This window comes from Photinus pyralis, unplaced genomic scaffold, assembly GCF_008802855.1.
Source record: "Photinus pyralis isolate 1611_PpyrPB1 unplaced genomic scaffold, Ppyr1.3 Ppyr1.4_LG6, whole genome shotgun sequence".
NCBI lineage: Eukaryota > Metazoa > Arthropoda > Insecta > Coleoptera > Lampyridae > Photinus > Photinus pyralis.
This window is the reverse complement of record NW_022170663.1, coordinates 23,487,253-23,515,126: the sequence shown is the minus strand read 5'-3', so window position 1 is coordinate 23,515,126 and position 27,874 is coordinate 23,487,253. Positions and strand designations below refer to the sequence as shown.

Here is a 27,874-nt window from a genome sequence, read left to right as displayed (position 1 = left end):
TAGGCAACCAAAATAACTTTTTAAAACAAATGAAGATTTTGCTGTCATAGTGTCAATTAATTAATTGGAATATTATTGCTTTGGCTTTCTTATTGTTATTCGTGTACGATGTATTCAGCTGAAGAAAAAGTTGATATTCTGAATTGGTATAGTGCCGATCATAGTGAGTATTTAAATGCGATCCACATGACACTGTAAACAACCGTCACTTTTATCGGATGATATGAAACTGAATGTTTTAATGTTTGTGGAAGAAAATCCCATAAGAAACTTAAGGGAAACAAAAGCACACTATCTATGCAATATTGCGCCAACATATTTATATTGAGCCTATATATCCCCTTTGAAATGTCAAGATTATGTGCTACCTGGGACGCGTCAGTCTGTTTTAATCTTCAGTTTACTTTATTAGCTTGCAACATATTCATAAATACATCTGTTAAACCAAAACCGCGAAACATTTAGATAAAGTCCACAATATAATAGTAATAACCCACGGATATTTACTCTGGTTTAAAATTAAAGCGTGAAAATACTGATTGCAACGTTTGGTTTAAATACAAATCACTTTTGAGTGATTCGAGCCAGTTGTACCTTGGTTGTTGAGCATCTTGGAATGATGTACCGATTGATCTACGGTCTTTTAATAACTTTACACTTATTGGTTTGTACCATACCCTCCATACGAATTTTCATACAGTACATTTATTACAGGGAACGTATGCGCATGTCACTAATCGTAAGTATACAATTTGGGAAAGACAGGCACGATAATTTGAAAATTATTTAACTTGCTGTGTTACCGACATCTTTACATGGACCAGAACATGGGGTAGATTAAATTCGACACGAACCAGAGAAGTTCCTAAGTGTTTCACTTGCAGAACTTTCAATATGTTTTACCACTGAACAACTTTCGTCTGATTCCAGCGCAACAAAGCTCGATATCTACACGTAATGGATCGGTCGATCCTCAAGGCTTTCAAAAAATCCAGCAACGGAAATTCTGGACTGACGTTTTTAGTAGACTCATCTATGAATTGATAAATGCAACAGTAGTAGGTAGGTGCACGCGATTTGTTGCGTTTCGTTAATATTGGATGTTGTCGTAATTGGATTTTAGGATTTGCAGAAAACACAAAAATATAGACTATACTATAGGATTATAAATTCGACAATAGTGCAAATTCAGAGAAAGTCCGCACTGTTATTGTAATACATTTCAATAAACTTGAGACTACATTGTGCATATTACATTCCTTACCCCTTCGCCCCTAGAGAGAAGAAGAAAACATTTGTTTAAACATAGAGGACGTACGGTGGTATTTACACCTCGACAGTGCTTCAGATAGTAACTCGCGAAGGTTTTTGGAGGAGCTAAAAGATGACAGAAAAATATACAGGGTGTTCTATTTAAACAAAGTGAGATTTTTTTAATATGAGGTTTTGTAACTTTGGACCTACAAAAAAACCATAAGCTATTTTTTTTAATGTTTCATAATAGTTGACTTTTACTTTACCCAGGATAAAAGATTTAGAACTTGAAATCAAAATTATAATAATAATTTTGACAATATACTGACGCTTGCAAATGCCCAATTTTTCTTAAAAATCGAATTATCTTTATAACTGCTAGTTTTTCGAATATTAACCATAGAATAAAAAAAAATCGTACAATTACACGTAGATTTAAAAAACGCATTCAAATACAGGGGGGTCCTTTGTGAGCGCACCCTGTATAAATCGAGGACTGTTTCTGCAAACAGATCATACATTTAACAAGCCATATATATTAGCCGCGCAGTGCTCATATCTTCCTCATAAACACTGAATCCAACACATCTAAAAATTAATTTTTATGTGAAAAAGCTTTAATGCTGCATAGAACCAGGGGTTAGTACTCATGCTGCCGGCCTAATACAAAGTTTTCTTGAAGGTATGTGGTTTTGGGTAAATGTTTCCGGCAATTACAATAAAATCGGGAGCGCCCCAGGGAATTGTTTTGGGCCCGCTCCTGTTTTCTATAGACACTTCGGTTTTTAAAAATGGGGTTAATCACGTTAAATTCAGCTACTTCATCATTTTGCTACTTCAGAGGTTGTCCAAGTTTCTGATAGAGATGGTAGAAACACGTGGGTTGCCCAAAAATCATCATTTGTGCTGATGGGCCACAAAAACTTAGATACCTTCACATTAATACCATTAAAATGAATGACACGCTACTACAACCGAAGCGCTACGTTAAAAACTTTGGATTGCAAATGGACCGTGATATACGATTTCAAGCAACTGGTGATTGATATTGATTTGCAATACTAATTTACAACAATAGAGATTTATTACGCCAGAATTGAAAAGTGATTTTATGTGAATCGTTTGTCTTAGCACACTTAATTATTGAGATATGGTCTATGGTTCTGGCCTTGATAGTCTGGATATTGCCTGAATACAAAAATGCAAAATTCATGCGATTAATATTCGGTATAAAAAACACGAACACGTCTTTTCTAAACTGAAAGAAGTAAAGTGATTGAATATAGGCTGCAGAAGACCAGCTCATGCAGCTACATTATTCTATTATAGCCATCTTTTTAATAGACTTTACAAATTAGTAATTCCATCATTTCACAAAACGCAAATTACAACATCAGACACAACTGATTATTATTGTTACAAATTCCTTAACTAACACTATAATTTGACAGCAATAAATAATCTAACAGTGAAAAGTCAAGTCTTATTAAAATGCATACAAAATGGAAACCTTAATTTACTCATTGAAATTTCTATCACGGTAATCTTACGGTTTTTAAGTTGCGTCGTTCTCCAGAAATTCCTTCGTAGTGGAAAATTCCCCTAGAGCATGGTTAGCGTTCTTTGGTATACGCAGTTTCTTTCTTTGCGGGAAATAGGAAAACCACGACATATCTGCAAATGAATCGCGCCGTAAGCTGTAGCTGCGCCCTTAACTTTTAACATTTTGCCCGCTTCGCTTACTCCGCGATTGAAATTCTCGCTATCAGTCATTATTGCCGTGCGAACCTGAAAACGGAACAAAAGTATGCGTCGAACTTCTGTAGTATTTAAAACTAAACATTATAATTAGCGGAATAAAGTTTACAATTTAATTACAAAAAAAAATGGCGGTAGTAGAGGTTTGCGGGATGGTCTTAAAAACCTCAGGTAAACTCAATCAGAGTAAACTCAATCAAAGCTCCAGGAATCGGATGAGTTTAACAAATGCCGGCGGTCACCTCGGAAGACTTAAAACAAAATTACGGCACACGGCCCATACGGAAAACTCACCGGGAAGGAAAGCAACAAAACACAAATTAGTTAGCGGTGTCTACGGCAAATGAAATGCAGGGAAGAGAAACAATATCCCCCTTATAATTAATGGAACAGAAAGTAGGAAAAAGCTTACCTTTCAATAAAACGGAGCGGTAGAAATTACTGTGCAAGCAACAGTTGACAATACGGTAAAAATAAAACGATATGAATGCAAAATAAATTTGCGTAAGATATCAAAAATTAATGTGGAACTTACACCAAAGGTAAAAGATCCCCTTCAAACAAGTGCTTTATTTTTCATGAAATTCGGTCATGCCATGGATGGAACGCCGGATTCCCGAACCAGCCCAGTGTATTCGGATAAGAACTTTTTTAATTAATTTTGCGGTCTCCTGACGTCCTAAGAATCTGTGCTTGATCTTAAAATGTACATTAATTCAATGCGCTTCTTTGGAGACCACTCACGATTTAACCGGAAGCTGTTTACTGCAACTAATCAAATTAGCTACAGTCAATTATACTCCCTGAAATGTGCGAGATGAAATTTCTAAATTCATACTTCTAATTAATCCCCATTGGAATTTCGCAAGTAGGCAAAAGGTCTTTGTCAAACCTGAATGACCTTGCAGCTTTAATGTTCGTTTTATTTTAAATAACTTAACAGGGTTGAAATCTAAAATATTAATTTGTCTTCGCCTTCTAATAATGACAGGAGCTTTCGGGCGCAACGAAAATAATTGAACAAGCTGACGGGAACGGTTGCAAACGGCGAATTAATTACAGCGTTTGTTTACGGTAACGGCGGCTGAAACACAACTTTAGAAATTCAATCAATTACCTTTACCTTCCATCTTCAAATCCCAAAACCAACAATACTTTCGGTGCGACACTTTTCATAACGAAGCGCCCCCTGATACCGAGTGTTCATTAAAGCTAGTAAACTTAAAACTAGCGGAAAATAGGTACTTCGTTACGCGTAAGCTTCACGAATTTTCCACCAACTATCGCACAACCCACGCGTTCTCAATCCCGTCTGGCTGTCACCGATAAACCTACACCCTGTTACTATTCGTATGAAGCGGTGCAGAGTGGATGAAGTGGAAAAAGATAACGGGAGACTGTATATGACAGAAGGATTAGGAAAGAGGTTAAAGAAAGGGTTTTTAAATCTATAGTGAAGCCAGCCATGATTTATAGCAGTGAGAAAAACTAAGAGATTCGGAATGATACCAGGTCTCTCTAAGTACAAAAAGGTCTTAAATAAACAACTTGACGACCTTTCGGGGAGATTAAGATTATTATCACACAGATCAAATAATTTTGCGCAGTGTTTGTAGTACATAATTTAATAAATTTGTGACTTTGAACTGTTTATTTTTTCAGGTGGTTTAAGTTAGTACCCCTTAATCGGCATTCCAAAATACTGTGGTTGCTTTGTGCTGATTTATGGATATTTTGTGCGTTTATCATTTCGAAGAAATTAATCCGTGTCCCGACATAAAACTAAGACTATAGTTTTGTGCTGATTTGAGCGCTCATACTAAAATTTTGTGCGCCTTTCGTTTCCGAGAAATTCAAAATGTGTGAAGTGGGTGTCAACTTATCGCAGCACCCCTCACAATCGGAGCGATTTGAAACCTACGTCATAATTTTGTGCCTATTTTGTGCTGATTTCTGCGCCAATCTCTAAGTTTTATGCTCCTTTCGTTTCCGAGACAGTAAAAATCTTCTGTTAGTGCCTTAGAACATATTATGTAATATTTTTTTGTGGTTGTTTTGTAAGAATTTGTGCGCCTATCGTCAGCTTCTGTGCGCCGTTTCTTTAAAAAAATTTTTTGTTTGGTGGCGGACGTTGCGGTCGCCTTATAGGTCTCTCTGCTATTTATACTGGATTATACTAGTAACTTTGATTAATTGATAAATAAACAAATAAATAAATAAATGAATACATAAATAAGTAAATAAATAAATAAATTAATAAATTAATAAATTAATAAATTAATAAATTAATAAATTAATAAATAAATAAATAAATAAATAAATAACTAATAAATAAATAAATAGATATCTATAGGCAGCCAACATTACAAGCGACAAACGAGAGTTGCTTTTAAAACTCTTTCTCTCTTCAATAACTTAATCATTGAAAATTAAATCCCTACCGTCCCATTTTAAAACTCTTTTTCGCACACTTGTGGGACCCCTCTTGTTTCTTTTCGTTTTAAAATAATCCCAAAATTAATTAAATACGCCTTCGGCAAAGTTCGTGGTGGCGTCATTACAAAAGTCATTTCGAATCGCTCACACGACTTCCACGCCTACTAGTGAGTCAGCTCGTCGGCCTGTGGTGTGGAAACTCGACTGCGGCACTAAGGGTCCCTGGTTCGAATCCGGTTTCGGACATGGATATTTGTAAATGTATAGAGGGTTGGGTTGGTAGAGCAGCCTTGGCTGAAACCCCGCCCACTTAAAAATGAAGACTAAAAAAATAAATAAATAAAATAAATCTTAGTTCGCATGTGGTTAGTTGAAAATGTTGCAAATAACAAAAAATTAACGACAAGTAGATACTAAAATGCTTGGAAATTATTATTTATTGTTATGGAACTCCCATTTCAATCATTTTCGAAGATCCCACCACCCGCAAACACGCACAATCTTCTTGGAATCTTTCTTCAAATTTTTTAATACCATTTAATGAGGATTCTGACCCGAAGTGTGAATTCTCAAATGTTTTTTGTCTTTTGTTTGAAAAGTGATTTTAAAAAACTGTTCGACAATTTTCATCTTTAACTCGTCAAGAATGTACACAATAAATTTGGTGGAATTCTCTCCGTTTTCGTTGTCCGACTAAGAATTTTAGTGGAATTTTTTTTCGAATTTTCAGATTCGTGATTTTGATGTTCAAAAACCCCCAGATACCAAATTTCGTCGAAATCAGAATTTTGTTCGCACACTTATTTGGGAGTGATAGGAATTTTGAAAGTTTGTTTGCAAAATCGCTAAATCCTGGGAGAGGCGGCGACACCAGGCATATGTCAAAGTTTCAAGTTTCAATGGGAAACCTATTCGAAAACGCGCCCTTAATATTTGAAACTCTTATGGTTGCTGAGAAAAAAATTAAATTAAATTAAATTTTTTTGGCAGTTTTTCCACTGTTCCTGGGTTCGGACATGGATGTTTGTAAATGTGTTAGGTTGGTAGAACGGCCATGACTGATACCCCGCCCACTTAAAAATAAATAAATAAATAAAAAACATTAAATTTGTAACGGTCTTGAAATAGATTAATTTATAACAGCTAAAATATTATTTATCTCACACATACACAATTTATAATAACGACAACTATTTATTACTTTGGCGTTGAAATTAAAACTCAACGGAAACGCAATTATTGTTTGCTTATATAGCAAACTGGAAAGCAATGGAACGATTGCATCACATCCGCCTTCGTTCTTTATCGCCGATGACTAATCTTTCATGACTTTCGGGAATGTTCACTACACTGACCCCTTCTTAAAACTGTTGTCCTAAAACTTTCATCAAAATACACTGGGTGTATGACGGCCAGTATACATTCTTTCAAACCTTGAAGGCGCCTGTCAAAGTGTAAGGCCCCACTAAAAACTAAAAAAAAATTCGTATCTTAAAAAATGTACGGGTTGATTTAGCCCCGCTATTCCTCAGCCAGGTCTGCAATTCTGTGTTTAGATATTATTGGAGAAGTATTGGACAAGTTTTCGTCGTGCCTCAAATACCTACCCAACAATGTCTACCAGCTCTCACTCTCTCAGACTAATAGTTGACATCGGCTTTGGAATAGCGCCGACTCAAAGTTTCGTCCCTGGTTCGAGTGTGGTTCCAGGGGTACTCCAAATATGCTACAAAGTCTATCATAGTTGGCGCTTCTTGGGCCTCCGATATTACTGGTTATTCTTTGAAATGAAGTACCCACATGATTAAATGTGGTACAAATCGGCCATTTTCTGCAACATCCTTTCACATCTTGTTTGCAATTTACCCAGTAGAATCGTTCCCGCACCCTAACCAGTGTTTTCTGGAAGCCTCGTAACGGGTTCCACTGAGACCAATACGCCTTTAAAATTGGACCGTATCGAGATACCTCTTTACAGATTGACCTTTTCTCTTCCATTTTCCAGTTTATCACTGAACGTAGATCACGGCCATCTCGTTGAGCCGTCGGAAGTTCTTGCGGTGCCCAACCATCATCTACAAGTACCGTGCGTCGCGTATCTTCATGTTTCAATGTTGCGACTTAGATGACAGTCTCTCCGGGACACAACTTGCTCGCTCCTTCCCTTTGACTCGTCCTTGTTCTCCCTGGCTATTGGTCACTGTAATGTCAGAACAATTTTTTCTTCTGTCCTGCTTGTCACCACTGCACCCACATCGCAGCCCTCGCCGCATTGCTCTATTCACTATTTCTGCTAGATCTTTTTCACCGATCACGCTAGCATTACCACAAGACGTATTCTTTGTAGCATCAAACTCCAGAGCATGACCCAAATTCTCATGTCGCGCAAGTTTAAAAGCTTGTTGCTTTCCCACATCGCGAACACCGTCGATAATCGTCTGCACCGTCAGCTGCTCTATAAAGCTTCAGGGGCCATCTTTCATGGCGCCTCGATGTCTATCGAAATTTCTGGAATGTTCGCTATAATAAGTTTAACCCCTTCTGTGTGTACATCATATTTAGGAACGGTCTGTATAATCAAACTAGCGACATTTTCATCATTTCTATCAGCTTTCCAGGCTGTAATATTTCAAAAATATTGAGTGAAAGATTTTCACGAGGTGGTTAGTTTCCCTTTATCGACGTGTATAATACAAAATTTTACCTTATAGCAGAAGCCATATCATCATATCATCATTCTAAAGCTTCTGACAATTCTGAATTTAATTTAGACGTCAAAAATAGCAAGCTTAGGATCTGCCGTCGCGATCGTTTCAATAAAAACAGAATTATCGTATGTTCTGAACGTCATTTTATATCGTGCATTTGAAATAAGAATGACAGATGTCATTAGAATTATTCATTATTTATTTCACTTTATCTACCCTAACGGTTAAAGTGATTACTTTATCTATCCTCACGGTTAAAGAACAGCTTAGCCTACTCCTTCAAACCTATTAAAATGTCAATGTAACATATGTGCTATAAAATAAAAAATATAAACATACGCGTCACGCCGAAATACCTACTGCTTGGGTATTTTATTTAATACACCAACATATATAAAATTTAACAACTGTTTTTGTTTTCAAACACCCACATAATCCAAATATGGTTTACAGTATATTAAAAAAAAACAAAAAAAACAAAAAGGACAGGTAATTTTACAAAAATATGTTTAAATTACGTAAAAAACGTAAATTACTGGAAATTTTACTGTAAAATTATTTTTTTTAAATGGTCAGTTTCATAAATTACATAATATACCATAAAAAACAATTGGTAATTTTACACGTAATATTACTCACTAAAAAAATAGTGTAATTTCATATCACTATTCCCAATGCTACAAGAAATGTTTCCCTTGTGAATGATACACTATAAATGCACAAATAAGTGCGCAAATGACAAATAATTGCGCTTTAAATTAGAAAATAATTAATTTATATTGTTTTGATCAAGGGTATTTTTATAAAAATGACTAGGAATTGTGCTGACATTAAATTGTTATTAAAGGGTCCCACACAATTTTTTTCATACGTGCAACTCATGCATCAAATTAACCATTTGTTACGCATAATTGCTTACACCCTCGTCTTTGGTCGCTCATATAAATGTAGGTCACTTCAGGCCGGCTGGTACACTTGAATTTACGTCACCAACATGTGCCAAGTGTATAGCAGTCTGCTGGTATTCTCCTTATTGGTTTGTAGCTCTTCTTTTGTTGCACCAAAGGCATTTACTAAGTACGCGTATTTCAGGGTGTACTCGCACAGCCAGTGCTGACCCGTAAGTACGACATGATTGGAGGACTAGCGTTTTAATACATTTTTGTTGTAGAATTCTACGGATATGGACAAGTAAGAAAACAACTATTCGCAAGCGTCAGGTTTTAAGTTTTTAGTTGCAGGGTTACCCGAACATGATGGACCTTCTGTATAATCCAGATCTGTACAATAACTATTATAGACCATACTTTGGTTACCCTCAACCCTCACCGATGAATTACTATCGACCGCAAATACAGACCGTACAGCGTCCCGTACCAATTCCCAAGCCACCCAATAGTCCTAGCGCGAACGTCATAGGAATACCAAATGCGGAGGAGTACGATAAGAAGCCAACTGTTAAAGATAGTACTTGCACATGCAACAACTAAGCTGGCGACATTGGCAAAATTACATCACACAAAATTTCAAAAAACCATTGAGTCGCTGCCATAGGCTCTAAACGTTTGCCTATACAGTAAAAAAATTACGTTCTTTAGAGAAATGTAGCGGTTTATCCTCAATTCCAAAAAAAGTATTTTGTATGTTGTTATATTAATTTAATAAAATATTTAATTTGAGTTGGAATACTGCTTGTGAAGATCCCACCTTGCCCTGAATCGTTGCGGTAATATGCTCCAAGTAAATACTGTAATATTCCCTCTATTTGCAAATTGAAATAAACAAAGAAGTACCCTTATCAATTCTAGAAGTATTACTATAGAAATTTGTTATCTGATTATACTGAATACTGAAAAAGAGCCTACTATAACAATTGTTTTGTTGCCTCGAATAGATTTTGTTTTTTTTTTAATTCAGCACAGACTACTTGATTAAAATATAAAACCGTTGATATAACTGGTATCTTATTGAAAAGAAAATTAAATAATCTATCAAGTAATCTAAAAATTCAATATGGCGCCTATTTAACTTTAGGAAGTAAATGTTTCTAAAAAGCAGCCATCTTGAATTTTTTTGACATCAATTCTAAACTAAACGTATCAAAGACAGTAAGTTTTATATAAAACATTCTTTTATATCTCTTATACTTTGGATGATATAAGACATTCATGGAAATGACCAATTTTAGTTTTTTTTAAATTTACGTAAAAACTGACTTGACTTGACTTGACCTATTCGATATTTTGAATTTCCACAATAAAATTTTAAATAAGCATCTAAAACTGCAAAACATTGTCCATTAAACCAATTCTCTATCTTTAATAATAGGAAAGTTACCCATGCAATCCCACGAGATCTGGAACATACTGTATACTCGTAACTGGAAGGGAAATAAGCATATTATTAGTGAAGCCCCACGAGTGGTAGTATCTTTATCTCTCTCACACTAGTAACATTAAATTCATTGACAAATTTTTCTATTTCACTTAAATTCATACAGTCGAATTTTCTGCTTCTATCAGGTCTGTCGCACGGCTTCGCCTATACCGGTTTCCCTTCCAGTTACGTTGTAGTTCAATGAGTCTAGCATGTCGGCTAACTCTTGGGGAGTAGTATGCCGCATATCCTCTCGAATCAAGTTTCCTTCGACTTTTGGTGCAATGTCCGCGACGGTGACAAATACACTGTTTCTAGACAGCAAACGATGGAGACGATTTTGCATATCCTCTTTCTTGACGATGATCCGACAGAAGACTAACCAATCCACGCTGAAATGCGTTCCCAACAATTCAACTTGGAATCTAGCATAGCAAAGGACACTAGGCAAGGTATCCTATATCCATCGTCGAACTATACAATTCGTGTGTAAGCCTCTGCTACTTTCCTGTCAGTTGCACAACTGGCAAAGTAATTACTATTAACAGACTCAGGCATTCTCGCGTGGTCAGGAAGATGGCATTGAATCAGTTCCTATTCCTTAAGACCTATTTAGGACTTACAGAACGGTACCCAACGATTTCGCTATGCGTCATATGCTATGAATTCTCCTCCTCCTCATCTCCTGGAGGAAATTTACTGGAGCAGTATCCTACGCAGGACCGGCACCTATACCCTGTTTAACGACAGCATTTCTATCAACGACTTCCTTTCCCTTTCGGCCGCCATGCGTCACATAAAGCTTTGGTCTTGGAACGTGTCCGTTAAAGGACGTACTACCTTTGCCTTAACCTTTATTATCCATAAATGATTACACCAAAGGCATGTCCACGGACGCGCGGCAGTTCGCATCTTCTCCTCGCACGGAGGATTTGAGTGTTATCGGAAGCGTATGGCCGTTTTCGATGAAGATCATTGTCCGACACCCCGGTTCACCGTATTCTCTCTCGTCCTTACCCTAATTCCACTCAACTCCGTCCCAAATGAAGATCACGATCCTATTCCTACCCTCTTCAATTTTTGTCCACGCTATGGAAATAAACAGTAAGCTCATCAGAAAGAAGAGGGGATCTCAAGCGAGATTTTTTGCATTCGGAGTTTTTTAGTGTAATTGTAATTGGTGTATTATTTGTAAATACTGGAAGAAGGAGTTTATTGATGGTGAAGGTGGTGTTTCGTTAAATACTGCAGCCAAAAAAAACTGGCATTTTTTCGCAACGGTTGAAAGGTGTACGTCTCTTTACGCTATTTATTCGACGTATCCGCCCGTTTTGATTGATTGAAGCTGCATTTAGTCATTTTTATAACTATTTCTGTGCAGAAGAAAGTTAACTGTAGTTTTTTAAAAGTTGTAAGAAGTGAAAGCGCGTTGTCCATTTTACGGAAAAAAGTTAGTTAAGTTGAAGATAAAAAACAGTTTGTTGAGGTTATCTTGTCTGTTAAGAATTAAAAGTGATACTGTTCGAGCAGCTACCCTGAATTTTTTTATCATTGTATTCAATATTCCAGTTCATTTATCATCAACTTTGCGTAAAAGAAAAGTTCTGAACCTGTCAGACGTTTGTGTTGAGTTTATCGCAAACCTCTTCACAACCAGATTTTAGGATTATAAAAGAAAAAAAAATGTAAGTAAATTTACGATTTACTTATCTTTAATTATCGACCGTCGGCGTACGAGGTAGGTGCTATATAAAAACAAGTTTTATAAGCTTTGCATTTTTTCGGGGAATTTGTGTTAATTTTCATTTAATGTGTTTCGGATGAAAATTTTGTCATGGTGTGTTTATTCCAAACCATTGTACGACCAAAATAGAGTCTGCATGTCAGATTTTTCTCTTCGTACCCATGAATTATTTCAGGCGTTCCAATTTTGATTTGCTATTTGGCCGCATACCATTGCACACAGCAGTATATGTGAATCTCTTACAATTTGTAGATAGAAGTCCTCTCTTTTTCTCTTTACAATAATACTGATCCAGCCATTGTAAAATCATTTTTTTTTAAGTTTTGCAATAAAATGCCTTATGTCAAAAAATTTGACGAACTAGTAAGTATAAGGTACAGAAGTGCAAAACTCATACCTGGAGGTTGTAAGAGTAACACACCCAGGATATTTAGTCTTGGAAATCCTCATTGTAAAGGTTCTTATCAAATGTAGTACAAAACTCGAAATCGATGGATGGTCTATATTTATGTCTCGTACGGACAAAGGGGCCGCCGTAAGCGATGGCACCGGTTGAGCCTAAACCCATTGAAAAAGATCAAGTTTCGTTTGAATTTAGGTTATAACTTGTTCCCCTTCAATTTTTGTCTGTGTATTGTTTATTGGTAGGATTTCCTTGAAATTAAGGGTAGGTATATCCAATTAAAGTGAAAATGAAAACAATCACGCTTTAACTTCACGAGGAAGTGTCACGATGGAATACCTGAAATAAATATTGGGCATAAATAGAAAACAATCTGATGGCCGGCCCGTGTGGCGCAGTTCAATTAAAGCTGAACTGTGGTGCTAAGGGTCCCTGGTTCGAATCAGGGTTCGGGTATGGATATTTGTAAATGTATAGTGGCTTGGGTTGGTAGAGCAGCTTTGGCTGAAACCCAGCCCACTCAAAAATAAAGGCAAAATAAAAAACATGAAAACTCTATCTGGGTCACACTTTGGATTCGAATAAACACGCAACTAATTGATTGACAGTAACAAAAATTTATTCCGACACGCAATGAAAAATAATTAAAACAAAATCCTTGAAAGAAAGAAAAGCTTGTTTGGACGTTACCTCGACAATTAAAATAAGAGATATTAAAATCACTGATAGTTTTTTAATAACAAAAATAATCTGTCCGTACAATGTTTGCAATACAAGCTCACTGAACCCAAACACAAACTACAACTGCTTCGTAATCGAGAAACACGCGTTAAACTTCCCACACAACTTTGGTTAACTTGTATCTGCACAGATTTATTAGAAATAATGAGGAACTGCGTCTTTAACAAAACAAATAAGACTGACTACCCGTAATTTAGCGAAAAAAGATGTACGTGCTCTTCAACCGTAGCGAAAACTAGCCACCCATTTTTCTCGTCGTCTCCATTATTTTAAGGAAATACCACTTCCATCATAAGATACACTTCTTCTTTAAGAATTTTCAAATAAATCGCCAATCAGCGAGATAACGTCCCCACTTCTCCAACATAAAACACGCAATTCCCCGAAACCACTGCGTCAGAGTTATCACCACCAAAACACGTGCGTTAATTAGATTTCGCCTAACAACAAAACTTATTATCGCAAACAACCAGACCGTAACCTTACTTCTAACACCTTACCTGAATTTAATAAATTATTAGATCGATAAAATTTAAACAAAAATTACGGATTTCCAAATTTGGAAAGGAAAAACAACACTGAGATACATATTCAAATGAAGCGAACCAACTGTGTGCGTATTTCGTAAATGTACAAGAAACGCGTGGTCGATTAAAATTTTACTTTTACTAGTGTAAAGTCATTCAAACCATTGATTCGTTTTGTTGTGTATTAATATCCGATTTACCTACTTAGTGTCAGACGCCAGAATTTGTATTTCGCAATATTTTATGTGCAGCGCGATTCATTACCCGTTTTACTTGTTTGTTGTGTTGTTGTCTGTTACAGATTTTCAGAACGCGCCCGTCTGAGCTCACAAGGTTGCGACCCGAAGTTCATAGGCAAATTTTCGTCTACTCCGTATAAAATAGAATACTCTCATATCACTAAATACAAGGAGAGCAAAATGCTGTGATAGGAAAATTCCACGAAAATCGCTATAGCGAGGAAATAGTCCAGAAATTCTCTTAGTATCCAAAATAGCGTCGTACGAAAAAATTTTGGAAAGAATCATTGAAGGAACACATACCTTAAAGAGGAGCTTCTGATAATCTTTAACAACATTACTGCCGAGAATGTTAGGAAAATCATGTGAACAATCTTAAAAAATCGGTAATTTCGAATAAAATTTAACTTGGAAAATTTCAAGCAAGCGTTCTTCAATGGAATTCTATACAATTTTTTATACCCAAAAGGACAATTGGTACAAAATTTCCGCCAAATTGATCTGCTCCTCACAAAGTTATACGTAATTCAACAACAAAAAGCATTCGCCATTTCGAATCGCTTCTAAAACTTGTGACTCCTTTTTACGGTTTCCCCCTTTGAAGATGGATTTATACTTTTGACGAACTACCTAGTTATTAATATCGTAAAGCAAGAAATAAAATTAGAATTACCTATACCGAAGAGATAAAATCCAATGAAGATTTCGTTGATTTCGTGCTTTCTTGAACTGTTCAATTTATACCGCCTCGTTATTAGCGTTTCACAACCGTCTTTATTACAGCCCATTAATTTTGCTTTGTGAACCAAAACAAGATCGCATAGGATTGTCGGTACTATTTAACCTCGATCGTTGTAAACTATTGGTTTGTCAAGCTTGATCGTTGTACGCAGTGCGTGACACCAAAGTTTCTGACGTTTTCCAAAAACATCGCAGCTAGCTTCTCTGAAGATGGGTTCGCTCACAGTCTTCCAACAATTTCTTTAGATATTGTTAATAACCGACTTGCAGTAGACTTGGAATTAAAACGAAACTCATTCAAAGAACGGAAAACAATCAATTCACTGTTTTTGTTAGATATAATTACTAAAACAAATTATGTAGTGTTTTTGTTAGGAATCGCTGCTGGCATTGAAATGTTAGTATAAACATAATTTATTCTTCGGCGGGCGTTAAATTACCCATTTGTCATGCTATACACCCTCGTCTACCAAACTGCGTATATAAACCTTGGTCACTGTGGAAGTAACCACACTAGTTGCACAACAATAATTCAAAGATGTACCAAGTCTTCGTCAGCTTACTAGTAGCGTTTGCACTCCTGGTTTGTATCAAACATTCATTAAATTTCTTTCACTAGGTAGATTTATTTCAGGGAGTCATCCCCCAGACAACATCAAGTCGTAAGTAGTAAGCTTCTTGCAGATAATTAGTTATATCAGTTATTTTTTGTAGAGATCTACGGATATGGACAAGTAAGAACAAGTGTGGCAAGCAAGCTCTCAATTTACTTTACAGGTTATCCCCAACTTGTTGGACATCCTAGTGCCCCAACAGATGCTCGACTATTACCCACAAAGACCCAATGATTTCGGCCGTTCCGGAGACCAGTTTCGCCAAGGATATCAATCGCCGCCGCCGCAGCCGCCGCAGGAAAAGGAATGTCCCGTCCCGAATACGGACAATACAGTTCCATCCAGGGTTCCATCCAATGATCAACCTATAAATCTCACTCCACATGAGCCGGCGCCGACGGCAGCGCCACACGTTCCACCTGCGCCGCACGTTACCCCTGCGCCACACGTTACACCCAAGCCACCGCCAAAAAAGGTGTGCACGTGCCCACCGGATCAATATTGAATTGTTAATCCACCCCGTCAAAGACACAACAACAAATATGTTTGCAAAGGCTCGAGTTGTGTCTGAGATTGACTTATATAAATTTTTCCTAGGAAAAGTAATTGGGTACCTACAACTATGAAATGATTATTAATATATTATTAATATGATTTTATTGATCTAATAATAAAGCTTTATTATATGATATTCCTATAAATTGTGTTTGAAATACTTTTTAATAAATACCGAGTCGAAACCCTTATATTTAAGTATGTACGAGTACGTACCTATGTGGATAACTAGGTAGACATAAGATCACGTTCGCCAATAGATAACACACTTTTGTTTTATAACGCGGCATCGAGAAACCTTCACCTTTTTGACTAACAAGCATCACAACGATTTCCAATGCAATAAGAGGTTCAAGATCTTTGTCATATTTTCGTACTTCGTCTACAACACTGAAAGTAATAATAGTTATTTTATTATACAAGACGATAAAGGGATATTTTAACCATGGAGTGAAAGATAATAATTATATTAACTTTCCCGAGATGGTTAGTTTCCTTTTATTGTCGTTTATAATACAAAACTTTATTTTATAGCAAAAGTCATAAATCATTGTAAAGCTTCTGACAATTCTGAATTTAATTTAGAGACGTCAAAAATCGCAAGCTTAGGTTCTGCCGTCGCAATCGTTGCTATAGAAACAGAATTGGCAAATGTTCTGGACGTCATTTTATATCGTGCGTTTGAAATAAGAATAACAAGTGTCTTTAGACTGCACACTGATCTGTTTCACTTTATCTACCCTTACTGTTAAAGTGATCACGTTATCTATTCTTATTATTAAAGAACGGCTAAGCCTACTCATTAAAACCTATTAAAATGTCATTTTAACATATGCTATAAAATAAAGTACAAAACAGCATTCCCAACACATCAATGTATTCCCCTAGATTTAAACTATAAACATTTATTTCGAAAATGACTTTTAGAAAATAGAAACATTCGTATACTGTGGATAACGTCCGCTTACACTGTTGCTGTGGAAATTGTCACTGTCACTAAGGCACACGGTCATTATTTTTAGATATAGAGAGGTTATATCAAGAATTTTCATATCAAGATTAAATATTGAATCTTTCGTCTTAAATGATAAACGCCCAGTATATCTTGACCCCCACCTATTTCCATTAATCGTGGGCACACAAAAAATCAAAGTTTCTCTGCACCAACAAAAAATGTGGCAACTGATTGAATTCAATATGGGACATCCTGTATATTTATAGTTTTGGATAGCCCTGTATTTCTTGATTATAGTATTGTATAACATTAGTTTCATTCGTTAATGACTTTTATAATTTTAATTGAGACACCCGGTATATTTTTATTGTTTTCGTAGCTCTGTATTTCCTGATTGCTCACCGGTGTTGTTTACTACCGAAATATACAAGGACATTCATGTAGCTCATTCGTTTGAAAGTTTTTTAATTTGCGGTTGAAATAGAAACTGGAAATTTGGTTCACAGCCATAATCGACCATTGCGACTTGAAATTAAAATAATATCAAGATGTTGGTGCTTTCGTAAATACTGGAAGTTTTTTTTAAATAGAAACGTACCATTATTTTTTTCTAAATGTTCTTATTTATTCTGAATTCAACGTACGTGTCTGTTATAGTTTTTGACATACGTCAATTTTTCTCTAAACGTTAGAAGATGTAAGGGTCAATTCAAAAAGTGAGTGCCTCTTTTTATTATCGAATCCTTAAAGTCAAAGGCATTTTTTGAATGTCCGCTGAAATTAAAAACTTCAGTTTATATTGCCAAAAATGAACGTAGATTTGAATTTTAGAGACGAATTCACATAATATGTCAAAAACTATGACAGATAAATACGCAAATCTTAAATTAATGGAATTCACGCATTTAAAAAAAATAGAAAATATCTTGAATCTTGAAATTATTTTACTTCCATTAGCAATAGTCGATTATGGTTGAGAACCAAATTTCAAGTTTCCATTTCAACCACAAAAACTTCCAACGAACGCGCTACGTGAATCGTCCTATATACAGTGTTGTTTTTGAGTGCATGTGAATTATACTAGTTATCCCTTAATAGTGCAAAAAGTCATTAAACAATGAAACTAATGTTATAGAATGTTACATAATTGTAATCGCGAAAAACAGGTCTGGCGTGACACCAAATTTGCAATAGTAGTACGAAAACTGTTATTAAACCATTCAGTATACACAGTGGACGAGTTTTTAAGTTTAACCGTTAATTAGTTTTTTTCTTATTTCGTCAAAAATAGCTTTCTTTTTCTTTATTTTATACACTTAAACGTTTTGTTTGTAATTTGCAGGAATAACTCGGTAATACGAATCTATTGTTGAAAACCCTAATACTCTGCGTTTTTCGTTGAGATCACGAATTATAAACAGAGACATAGAAATTCGTAAATTATCAACTTCAAGAATGACTTTGGGCTTTCAGACAAATCGATGCAGGAATAACAAGACAATACGAAACCAATGCTGCAAACCCTTTTTATGCCGCCTATGGTTATCAACTGTTTAAATTCGAATGTTATTGCGCATGTGTGATGTTCTACTTACGTAATATATCTCTGTCTTTGGTAGGTATGTTGGCGCAGATGCTCTTTATTACAAATACATAGAAGGCTATGTTTATGGAATACACGAGTATATGATCTAAGGTTTACACCAACGCATGACCCCCACTTACTTACTAAGGATGCAGGGAGACAAATTTTAACATGTTTTTTAAATTTTTTTCTTCTCTCAATGATTAAGGGATAGACATTTAAAATGAAATGATACTCTTTAAGTTCAAAAATATGTCAAAATTGGTCCCCCACATCACCAAAAATTTTTTAAAAATATTTCGTTTCGTTTTTGAGATATCGCCTTGTAACACTTTAAGAAACTCGCCGTGTATACAGGGAATGCATCAAATACAACGGAACGCTCTCAAGTATTGAAAAAAAGGCATACGAAGTTTTCTTGGAAAAACATTACTTGCATAGAAACAAGGCGTATTATGAAGGTCAAAACCATATATCATCAATTCAACAATTAAACAAAGGCACACAAGGAAATAAATATAGACTTGGGAAAAATTTAGCGGAAAAAAAATATATGACAGTTTGAAAGGAGGGGGGGGGGGGGGATTGTAAAACGAAAAGAAATTAATAAAGCCTTCAGTAAATTTGTACTTTATGATTACCAAGGATCGGAAATAAGTTTTCATTTTTTCGACTGATTTAAATAGTAAAGAGGGAAAACAGTTTGCCAATGCGACTGACGTCCGGCGGAATTTGTGTGGTCAAAAATCAAGCAATTTTTGACTGTTTTGGGTTTTTCTAAAAATAACTCGCCAACCGCAAGACTTAGATAAAATCATGTTTATGTCAGCGAAGTTAGCCTCGCCCACTAAACAAATTCAACTAATTAAACTAATGGGTATTATTGTTTGTTTTTTGTTTGTTATTGAGGTGCACTTATCAAGGGTGGAGCGCCACTCAATTTCTAACTCAACTCTCCCCGTATGAAATTGGAAAAAATCAAATTTATCTCCTCAATGGCCAATGGAATAGCGTAAATATCCAAATTGATTACAAATTGAGAAATACACAAATTGAAATACACCAGTTTAACAAAACTCCTATCAAAAATGAGCGATTAAATTGATTACTTTATCTTAAAACAAGTTTCCACAAAGAAATTGATATTCCGAACACAAATGCGCACGTATAGGCCAAATACAAGCCAAACAAAAAAAGGCAACGCTTAACTTATGTAAATTAGATGTCATCCAGAGAAGTGAGCTATGTTCCCAGATCACCAGCAACCACCAGTCGCATAATAGTATATTAGTGCAAAAGTGGGTATTTTTTCAAAGAATTTTAAACACCCGAGGCGCGCAGGTTAATATCTTCACCTATTACCACTACGCTTTTAAATTCGCGCGCTTTGGAGATAGCAGTAGTAATGATTAAAACATCGGAATCCCTTTCTGCTCGGCTGGCTAATTCATAAGTTAAAAAATGTCCTCCTCCAGTTTCTTTGCACATACTCAATCTCTGAAATAGGGTAAGCGGATTGACTACAGTAACTTTAGCGTTTCTTGCTGTTCTGTTATGCTACTACGAAAGGATGCAAGAATATCGACTGCGTCTTGTTGGACTGAATTTAACCGTTTGAAGGTCGCTACCGACTATTTTGCTAATACCTGTAAGTTATCCCCTCTTTTTGAAAATTGCTCCGACGTGTCCAGACGTTATTTTTTCTACGCTATTCTCGTAGAAAAATGGACTTGTAAACCGCATCCACCCATTATCTGGCCTATTGTCCCCATACGCGCCATTAACGCATGAAAACCTCCCAATCTAACAATAACATTATTCATTTCAGTGTAATTTTCTACGTCCCTTGCTTTCTAGCATAATAGTTGGTCGAATGCTACAAAACACGTGGGTACTCTTTCTAGACTGATTTGATGCAAGTAGAACAGAAGTACACGCAGTATTATAGGGGGTCTGTAGTGCAGTGATGAGTGGAAAGCACATAATCTTTGACCGTATGGTTCAGAACTGGTTACCTGCTCTAAGAATCCATTCCAACCAGGTATACTTTCATTTTTACTCCATTTACCGTATATCGAAAACAAATCCATTGTCAAAGGGATTATTTTCCTTGATTGTTTGTAATGTAAGCCTCCTTTATCAGATTTTTTAACCTGCGGAGGCACATTGCTGTATTTCAACTGGAAGCAAGGCGTTATTAGACTTCGCACACGTAATTCGACCCATTGCATGAATCGGCCCCTTGCTATCTAGTGTATTAACATTAAAATCTCCGTTGTCGAATATGAATTGACAGAATGCTTCATCTTCCAACATTGGTTTCTGTTGATGCAGGATGCTGGACATTTGTAGAAGTAAAGTTTCACCTGTAAGATGCAAAACCTAGAGAAGAGTGAAAGGACGTTTATGAGGATACGAACTAACTCCCAACAAAACAGGTGACAGGAAAGAATGTGACTTTGCTGTGCGACCAAAAGGTACATATATCCTTATATTTGCTCACGTCGCGTTGTTTTTTCAAATTACTCTTTCAAAAAATAGTTTCAATGTGTCAGGATTCAGGAATAACTTCAAGAATATTAGATAAAAAGTTATCAGTTAGAAGATACTCTAAAGTATAGTACGTACAGTTGAGATCGTATGTCAGCTGTTTTTATAATTCTAAACTGTTCTTCTTTATCATTTGTAGATACTCTTTTTAGAATAAAAGGAGTCACTCAGTATTTTATAGCCTTCTTTTTAAAGCAGAAAACCGATTGCTTTTTGGCAGTTCCGACCTTTCGCTGAGAAAATGATCTAATGGAAACTGACATTACTATGAGTTCTGGCAAAAGTGCACCTTTGAAAGTGAACGTGCACTAAAAACGGTTACAATAATGTAATGCTAGTAGAAAATTACTAGTAAGTAAATGTATAGCTGCAAAATGGGGTGTATATGGAATCTGGAAGTAGAGATAAAGCAAAGAAACAACTATGCAAATGTATATCGGTCTTTAAACACATCCCTAATTAAAAAGGAAATCAACAGGAAGACAAAATTACTTACATTAGGAAGGCAGACTTGGAAACTACTCTCAAAAAACTGTTCCGAAAAAAGGTCCGATGGTGAAAATTCTTACAAAATGATGAACAATAACACCATGCTGACAATTATTTCAAATAAGTGCAAAGTAAAACAATTTGTGTGTAAAAACCTCAGGAACAGGAATAAGGCTTTCAGACCCAACTTTTATCTGAACAATTCAACTATCTTCTGTATGTACCTACCATCAATGCGATATTCTGAGATATGATCGATACGGCATCTCTGGTCATTTAATTAGCTTAAAAGGAACTATTCGTATCACTGTGTAGGTTTTCTATAAACGTTTAATTCAAATTAAATTAATTCGTGTATGTGGAAATGTTAAAATATAATGTTGGTGGGAGATTTAATTTAGAAGGTCTCCTGAAATCTGATTTATCCATAAAACAGCAAATTTAATAACTTTCTTTATTATTTACCCACACATACTTTGCGGCTGAGTCATTAATTAAAGCTAACAACACAAGACTTCGGATTTCTGCAACCTGACACACATGGCAGATAGATAGAGATGAGCTTAATATTTGCATACATGACTTCCTTCCTTGATGCTTCCCGTTTTAATATGAACTGTGAAACGACCTAGGTTTTGGTCTATAACGTTAACTATTGCTATATCATTTATCCGGGGTTTCCTATAATGCACCCCCATTTCCTATGGAAATGCATCAAACCTGGATCGTACGATATTGCTGCTATTGGTTTAGAAAATTACAAGTAAAATAAGTTTTTTGCCACCTTGAGCGGCCGCCCGAACCGAAGTATCGAAATATTAATATATCCCACACGTTTTCTTCTTATCCGGAATTTAAGCGTTAAATTGTGCTTTTGTTATGCATAATTGTTTCGTAGCTTCGTCATCGGATTTTGCTTTAAATAGGGAGTATCTGGATTGCTCTGAGCACTTGCATTTTCGCTACCAACAAGAGTGGTAACAAGTCAATCATGTACCAAGTATTCTTCGGACTGTTGCTAACGTCTATGCTTCTGGTTTGTAACAAACATTCATTAGAATATTTTACTAAGTGAGATTGTTTCAGGGAGTCTTCGGATATCCGACTCATTTCGGTGGGTAGCAATTTGCAATTTGAATTCGCTGCAATTCATCTACTTTCAGATTCGGCATTTTCGGCGTTTGATGGAGATCTAGGACATTTGCACTATCCTCACGACTACTATGGCCATGGTCACTATGCGCGCGGCTTTGGACACTACAACCATCACTTTGGTCATCCCTATTATTCAGGTGAATTTGATTGATCGTCGAAATGAGCCATCGCTGACGGTTGCGTTTAGATTTTTAGGCCTCACTATCTAATCCACTGACGCAAACCAATACACCATGGAAACACATGAAAATTTTTAAATTGAAACAGCTTGGCTTGGCACGTTTTAAGAGGAATCTTCCTTTTCAGAATGTGTATATTAAAATTTTTGATTTGTTACACTCTGTTGGATATAAATTAAAGGAAATAAAAATCAAAATTTACACGGTCACATCTCTTGATTTTTCATTGCTACGGATATATAACCTTGGTGGTGCTATTGACAAAAAATTTGATGATGCTGATTTGTATACCAAACTCATCCGCATACACATAGATCTGGGTGCTGTTAATGTGTATTTGATAGACATACTGATCTATAGCTCATTTTTTCTTTGATAATTGGCATTAGTAAACACCCCCCTCCCCAAAAAGGCGCCTCGCACTGCAATATTTGCTCCCCGGTAAGGTGTCACTATTTTTCTTCCTCTGGCTCTTCTTCCTTTTTATTGCACTAAAAGAAAATCCTATCGACACTGAATTTACAACTGGCACTCCCCCCTCCCTCCCATGTCAAGAGTTAAATAAGAACTTGAGATCTTCCGCCCTTCGTTGATGACATAAAAATTTACTTACCTCTTAAATAAGCCGGGCTAGTTGTAGATCAAGCAATAATTATTGCAGTAGTTACAACAAATTACAGGAAACCTAAAGAAGGTACACTTTAAGTAAACGAAATGCACATAACGATACTTACGATAAGAAAGAAAGAAAGCAATTGTTAATCCTCCCTAGGAGCATAGGTGAATTTCGTCCACTAATTACATCGGAATCCCCAAATGATGAATCCAATCGCCAGAAATTAATATATACGGAAGATAGCAATTACAATTCCATGCGTTCTGCCTCACTGATTAAGCGATGTGTATTTCGATACGGCTTATGAAGGAAAAGGATGAACCCGTCAATCAAAAATGCGCCGTCAAAATTGCGCCGAAAAATTGCGTTATCAGGTTCCAATAATAGATAGAGCCATTTATCAGATCGTTACAATTGTTACGAGGAACTTTCAACAAGTAATGAACCGTAAACAATAATTATGCTTCGTAAGGGAGAACATAACTCGTTACACCCGATCGATGGCCAAGTTTTTTTTGTGATAATTTAAAAATTTCAACTCGCAAAGTGATATAAAATTCAAATTTTGCAATCCAAAGACGTTTTCAAATCTTTGATTATCGTATTTGAATTTCATATGATTTTCTATGGATGGATTTATTTTTAACATTGGAAACGCTTATGTTTTGTCTATGAGTATAAAGTTAGCAGTTTAGTTCAAGAAAAAGGAGACAGCGGTGTCGCATCAAGTGATGATTGTACCGCACTCGGCCGCAATCGGCATGTCGCGGATACTGTCGATACGGTACTTACTTAATAGTGCGCAATTGTTCTGTTAATCCGAATTTAAAATTCTCGCACATCTCCTTTAATAGGATTACGAGCATGTTATGAGGCTTATGACTTTGAAAGTTTAAGTGATTCCGGGTGAATAAGGGTTATTTGTGTTTTACATTATGGCGCTATACGGTTATCATGTCCAATATCTCCGATGGATTGCCAAATCTGTGAAATTTTTACATAAGACAGACTAAGAAATCCTTGTTTGGGTCTTGAAAAGCCAAAAGAATAAAATACTTAACATAAATAATAATTGATGTCACAATCAAGGATAATTTAGTCAATGAACTAAAAATATTGCAAACAGATCACTCTAATATATAGACCTATTACGTCAATGTTTGATTTTAAATTGATTTCTAGTAAAAGGGGATCAACACGTAGTCAGAGAAAATTTTAATATCAAAATAGGCTTCGGCAGAAAACAAAGGAGGAGATTCGATTGTCTCCAAAATCAGTATGTAATCAAATATTAATCAAGGAGTCGACGAAACATAAAGATTACCTTTGAACTTCGGGTCGCAAGCTTTTGAGCTCAAGAGAGCGCATTCTGTAAATCTGTAACAGACAATAACACAACAAACCAGTAAAAAGGGTAGTGAATTACACCGTACATAAAATATTGCGTAAGGAATCTCTAACGTCTGCGGAGACAATCGTGTATAAAAAAACTAATTAATACACAATAAGAATCAATAATTCGAATGACTTTCGACGCAAAAACAAAATTTTGATCAACCACGGGTTATCCTTAATTGCATATGCAAGCATGAAGATGACGTTACATTCCAAAAATGGTGGCTGCGCTGGTGTTCTTAATTTTGGTTCTCTTAATTGATGATTTATTTACAACATATACAAATTAATAATTTTGCAGCGTCGTTTACTCGGAGGAATTTCTGGCGGATGGCGTACTTTCTGGGGTCGTTTGTTGGCACCATTGTTGAACTGACACGTCAGCGGAAGACGTGGTGCACCTTGACGGATTTAAGCACGCAGGTACAGTGCGTTTGTTATGTCGATGCTCGGTAGCGGGCTTGGTCTTCAGGCCGAGGAACGCTGAAGAGTAAACATTACCCAGGTTGGGGCGTAGGTTAAAAAACGCTGTTCAACTGCAGGATATCAAAAGGCTGAAGCGGTAAATTCTCCAGGTTAATAAACACTGGAGGCATTACTGGGCCTTGCTTCACCTGCTAGACAACAAGGTAAGAATAACGAATGACAACTTCCGTTTGGGAATCGACTTATAAATCCGTCGCACATGCGCGCTAATGAGTGGGAGTTTTCGTTTTTACGACGGATGGCGAGCGCGCGCGATGTTAACGTGACGTCACAGTGTTTATGGCGAATGGTGAGTACAGATTGTTACGTGACGCTACAACAACTACAATGTAAATTGGTGTAGTAAACGATCGAACCAGGTATTGCAATAGTAATTAAAAAATCTGTCCCGCGCCATTTGAAATGAAGTATAAAATTACACGTAATTCCAAACGCATGATTTGATTTACAGCTTCACAAACCAAATACAATAGGTATAAATACAAAAATGTAGATATCATTTCATTCGCTATCAGAAAAAGCATAATCATGTATCAAATCGTGTGGGCTCTACTCCTGACATCTTCACTTACGGTTTGTATCCAATTTTCTTTCAATTACTTGCATACTAAGTTTACTATCTTAGGGAAATTTCGCAGTACCAGCTGTACCAGGTAGATTGAACACCGTCTAATATTAGGTTAATCCAATGAATTGATGTTCACAGACAACCAAAAAACACAGGATGGTGTTGGACATGCTCATCCAATTGGTAAAGCAGTTAACGTACGGCAATTCAGGTCCGTTATCTTGGACTTAAAAAATTTTCTAGATGAATATTACCTAGGTTTTTCCCGTGGACTTAGTTTTTTTGGAGACTTTATTATAAATTGAATATACATAGATATGGACTATCGCAAAAAAAATTTCATTAAAACTTTGATGGATGTAAGTTTGTAAATGCTGTATGATTAACAATCGCCCATCCCCATTTTGCCCATGAGAAGTTGGAATTTTGTGAACACGCAATCGTATCTTGTAGCGTCAGTAAAACAAGTGACGATATCAGTACCAATAAACAACTAGCATACCGTTTAAAACAAATTTTAATAAAAATTTAACCCGCAAATTGAGGGACTAATATTGAATGTTAATGCAACATTGCGCAATCTTAAAATACTTACCTACCGGGACTAAATGCTTCGCAAAGTGCGTTCTCAATGAAGCGTATCAACAATACTGCACGAAAGGAAACTTCACAGAAATATCACAAGGTGCGACGAAGATAATCAAAGTAAAAAATATGAGAGCATTACGATTTACAAGTCAACAACCGAAGCTCTCTAGGGAAATAAATCAATAAAAAATTTAAACTAAAGGTACTTTGCGTGACCTCTAGTGGCAGAATAATAAACTACCAAATGCCAATAATCTAAACTACATAGAATTTTAAGAAAAATATACAAATGGCGTAAATAGTATCCGAAATGAATATTTAACTAGCCAAAAATATGGAGAAAATTAGAAACCATCCGAAAGGTTGCCCGCCCTTATTACAAGGTACAAGAAGGTAGCATATACCATTCTTTTCCCTAAATATGTTCATCATAGGTAGAGGCGATGGTTAGTCCCTTGAAATTGTGCGTACGAACACATCAGAGACCCTGGATTTTAAGGACTGTCATGATGATCCAACCGCTGGGCACCTAGGAGTTTCGAAAACGATGTAGAAGGTATTCCCGAACTGTTACCGGCCCAGGAGCACTCAAGAAATAATTAAATATGTAAGGAAACGTGACACCTGTTTGAAATACGAACACAAAACCCACGGTTAATTATATTTCACTAAGGTAGGCCAAACATGGAGGAGTGTAAGTGTAGACATTATAGCTCCGTTTCCCAGGTCAAGCAAGAGGAATTGTTTTCAAGATAGATTTACAAAATGGGTGGAAATAAAATCCCTGAGAAAAGCTACCAGTGCCATTATAATTAGGATTTTTAAAGAAGTTATTATATACAGAGGTATGGAAGTCCTCGCATGGTGGTGTCGGATAATGGGGTACAATTCACCAGCATTGGCAGAATAGGGAATCGGTCGGCCCGAGTAGTGCAGTTGAGTTGAAGCTTGACTGCGGTACTAAGGGTCCCTGGTTCCAATCCGGATTCGGACTAGGATATTTCTAAAAGTAGGCTGGGTTGGTACAGTAGTCTTGGCTGAAACCCCGCCCACTCAAAAATTAAGACCTATAATAAATCAATGAATAAAAAAACATCAATTAACTTCATCGTACACACCGGAAGCCAATCCGGTAGAGAGGGCGAAGAGGGCAATTGGGACAATGATTGCCCAAACGGCCAAAGAGAATGCCAAACATTGGGACGCACAATT

The 27,874-nt window shown here is 36.2% G+C and overlaps 2 protein-coding genes and 3 long non-coding RNA genes across 7 annotated transcripts; 4 read left to right on the top strand and 1 right to left on the bottom strand.

Moving 5' to 3' along the window:
• Positions 1-1,889: 1,889 nt before the first annotated feature.
• LOC116173055 lies at positions 1,890-24,204 on the bottom strand. Of its 2 annotated transcripts, none has more exons than XR_004145848.1 (3): positions 23,744-24,204; positions 23,623-23,694; positions 1,890-3,042 (listed from the first exon to the last, which is right to left on the bottom strand). It is a non-coding gene; the product is annotated as an uncharacterized LOC116173055 (long non-coding RNA). The 2 variants fall into 2 exon arrangements; XR_004145849.1 differs by lacking the exons at positions 23,623-23,694; positions 23,744-24,204 and adding exons at positions 3,548-3,710; positions 3,757-5,198.
• Positions 9,104-9,835, top strand: LOC116173052. The gene is made up of 4 exons (XM_031490339.1): positions 9,104-9,192; positions 9,249-9,276; positions 9,328-9,347; positions 9,398-9,835. Exons 1-4 carry the CDS (start codon positions 9,151-9,153, stop codon positions 9,644-9,646), a joined length of 339 nt encoding a protein of 112 aa, XP_031346199.1. The 5' UTR covers positions 9,104-9,150; the 3' UTR covers positions 9,647-9,835.
• Positions 15,407-16,232, top strand: LOC116173051 (formin-like protein 14). Its single transcript, XM_031490338.1, has 4 exons — positions 15,407-15,510; positions 15,562-15,589; positions 15,642-15,661; positions 15,705-16,232. Exons 1-4 carry the CDS (start codon positions 15,466-15,468, stop codon positions 16,044-16,046), a joined length of 435 nt encoding a protein of 144 aa, XP_031346198.1. The 5' UTR covers positions 15,407-15,465; the 3' UTR covers positions 16,047-16,232.
• Positions 22,580-23,215, top strand: LOC116173053. Its single transcript, XR_004145845.1, has 4 exons — positions 22,580-22,711; positions 22,762-22,789; positions 22,839-22,967; positions 23,018-23,215. It is a non-coding gene; the product is annotated as an uncharacterized LOC116173053 (long non-coding RNA).
• A 1,777-nt stretch (positions 24,205-25,981) lies between the features above and the next one.
• Positions 25,982-27,403, top strand: LOC116173054. Of its 2 annotated transcripts, XR_004145847.1 has the most exons (5): positions 25,983-26,079; positions 26,132-26,159; positions 26,213-27,045; positions 27,097-27,335; positions 27,389-27,403. It is a non-coding gene; the product is annotated as an uncharacterized LOC116173054 (long non-coding RNA). The 2 variants fall into 2 exon arrangements; XR_004145846.1 differs by having other exon boundaries at positions 25,982-26,079; positions 26,213-27,335.
• Positions 27,404-27,874: the final 471 nt, after the last annotated feature.

Coding starts and splice junctions, on each gene's coding strand:
- LOC116173052 (XM_031490339.1), top strand. CDS start 9,151: ATGTGCCAAGTGTATAGCAGTCTGCTGGTATTCTCCTTATTG. Junction 9,277..9,327: donor CGCACAGCCAGTGCTGACCC/GTAAGTACGACA, acceptor TTTTTGTTGTAG/AATTCTACGGATATGGACAA. Junction 9,348..9,397: donor AATTCTACGGATATGGACAA/GTAAGAAAACAA, acceptor TTTTAGTTGCAG/GGTTACCCGAACATGATGGA.
- LOC116173051 (XM_031490338.1), top strand. CDS start 15,466: ATGTACCAAGTCTTCGTCAGCTTACTAGTAGCGTTTGCACTCCTG. Junction 15,511..15,561: donor TAGTAGCGTTTGCACTCCTG/GTTTGTATCAAA, acceptor GATTTATTTCAG/GGAGTCATCCCCCAGACAAC. Junction 15,590..15,641: donor CCCCCAGACAACATCAAGTC/GTAAGTAGTAAG, acceptor TATTTTTTGTAG/AGATCTACGGATATGGACAA.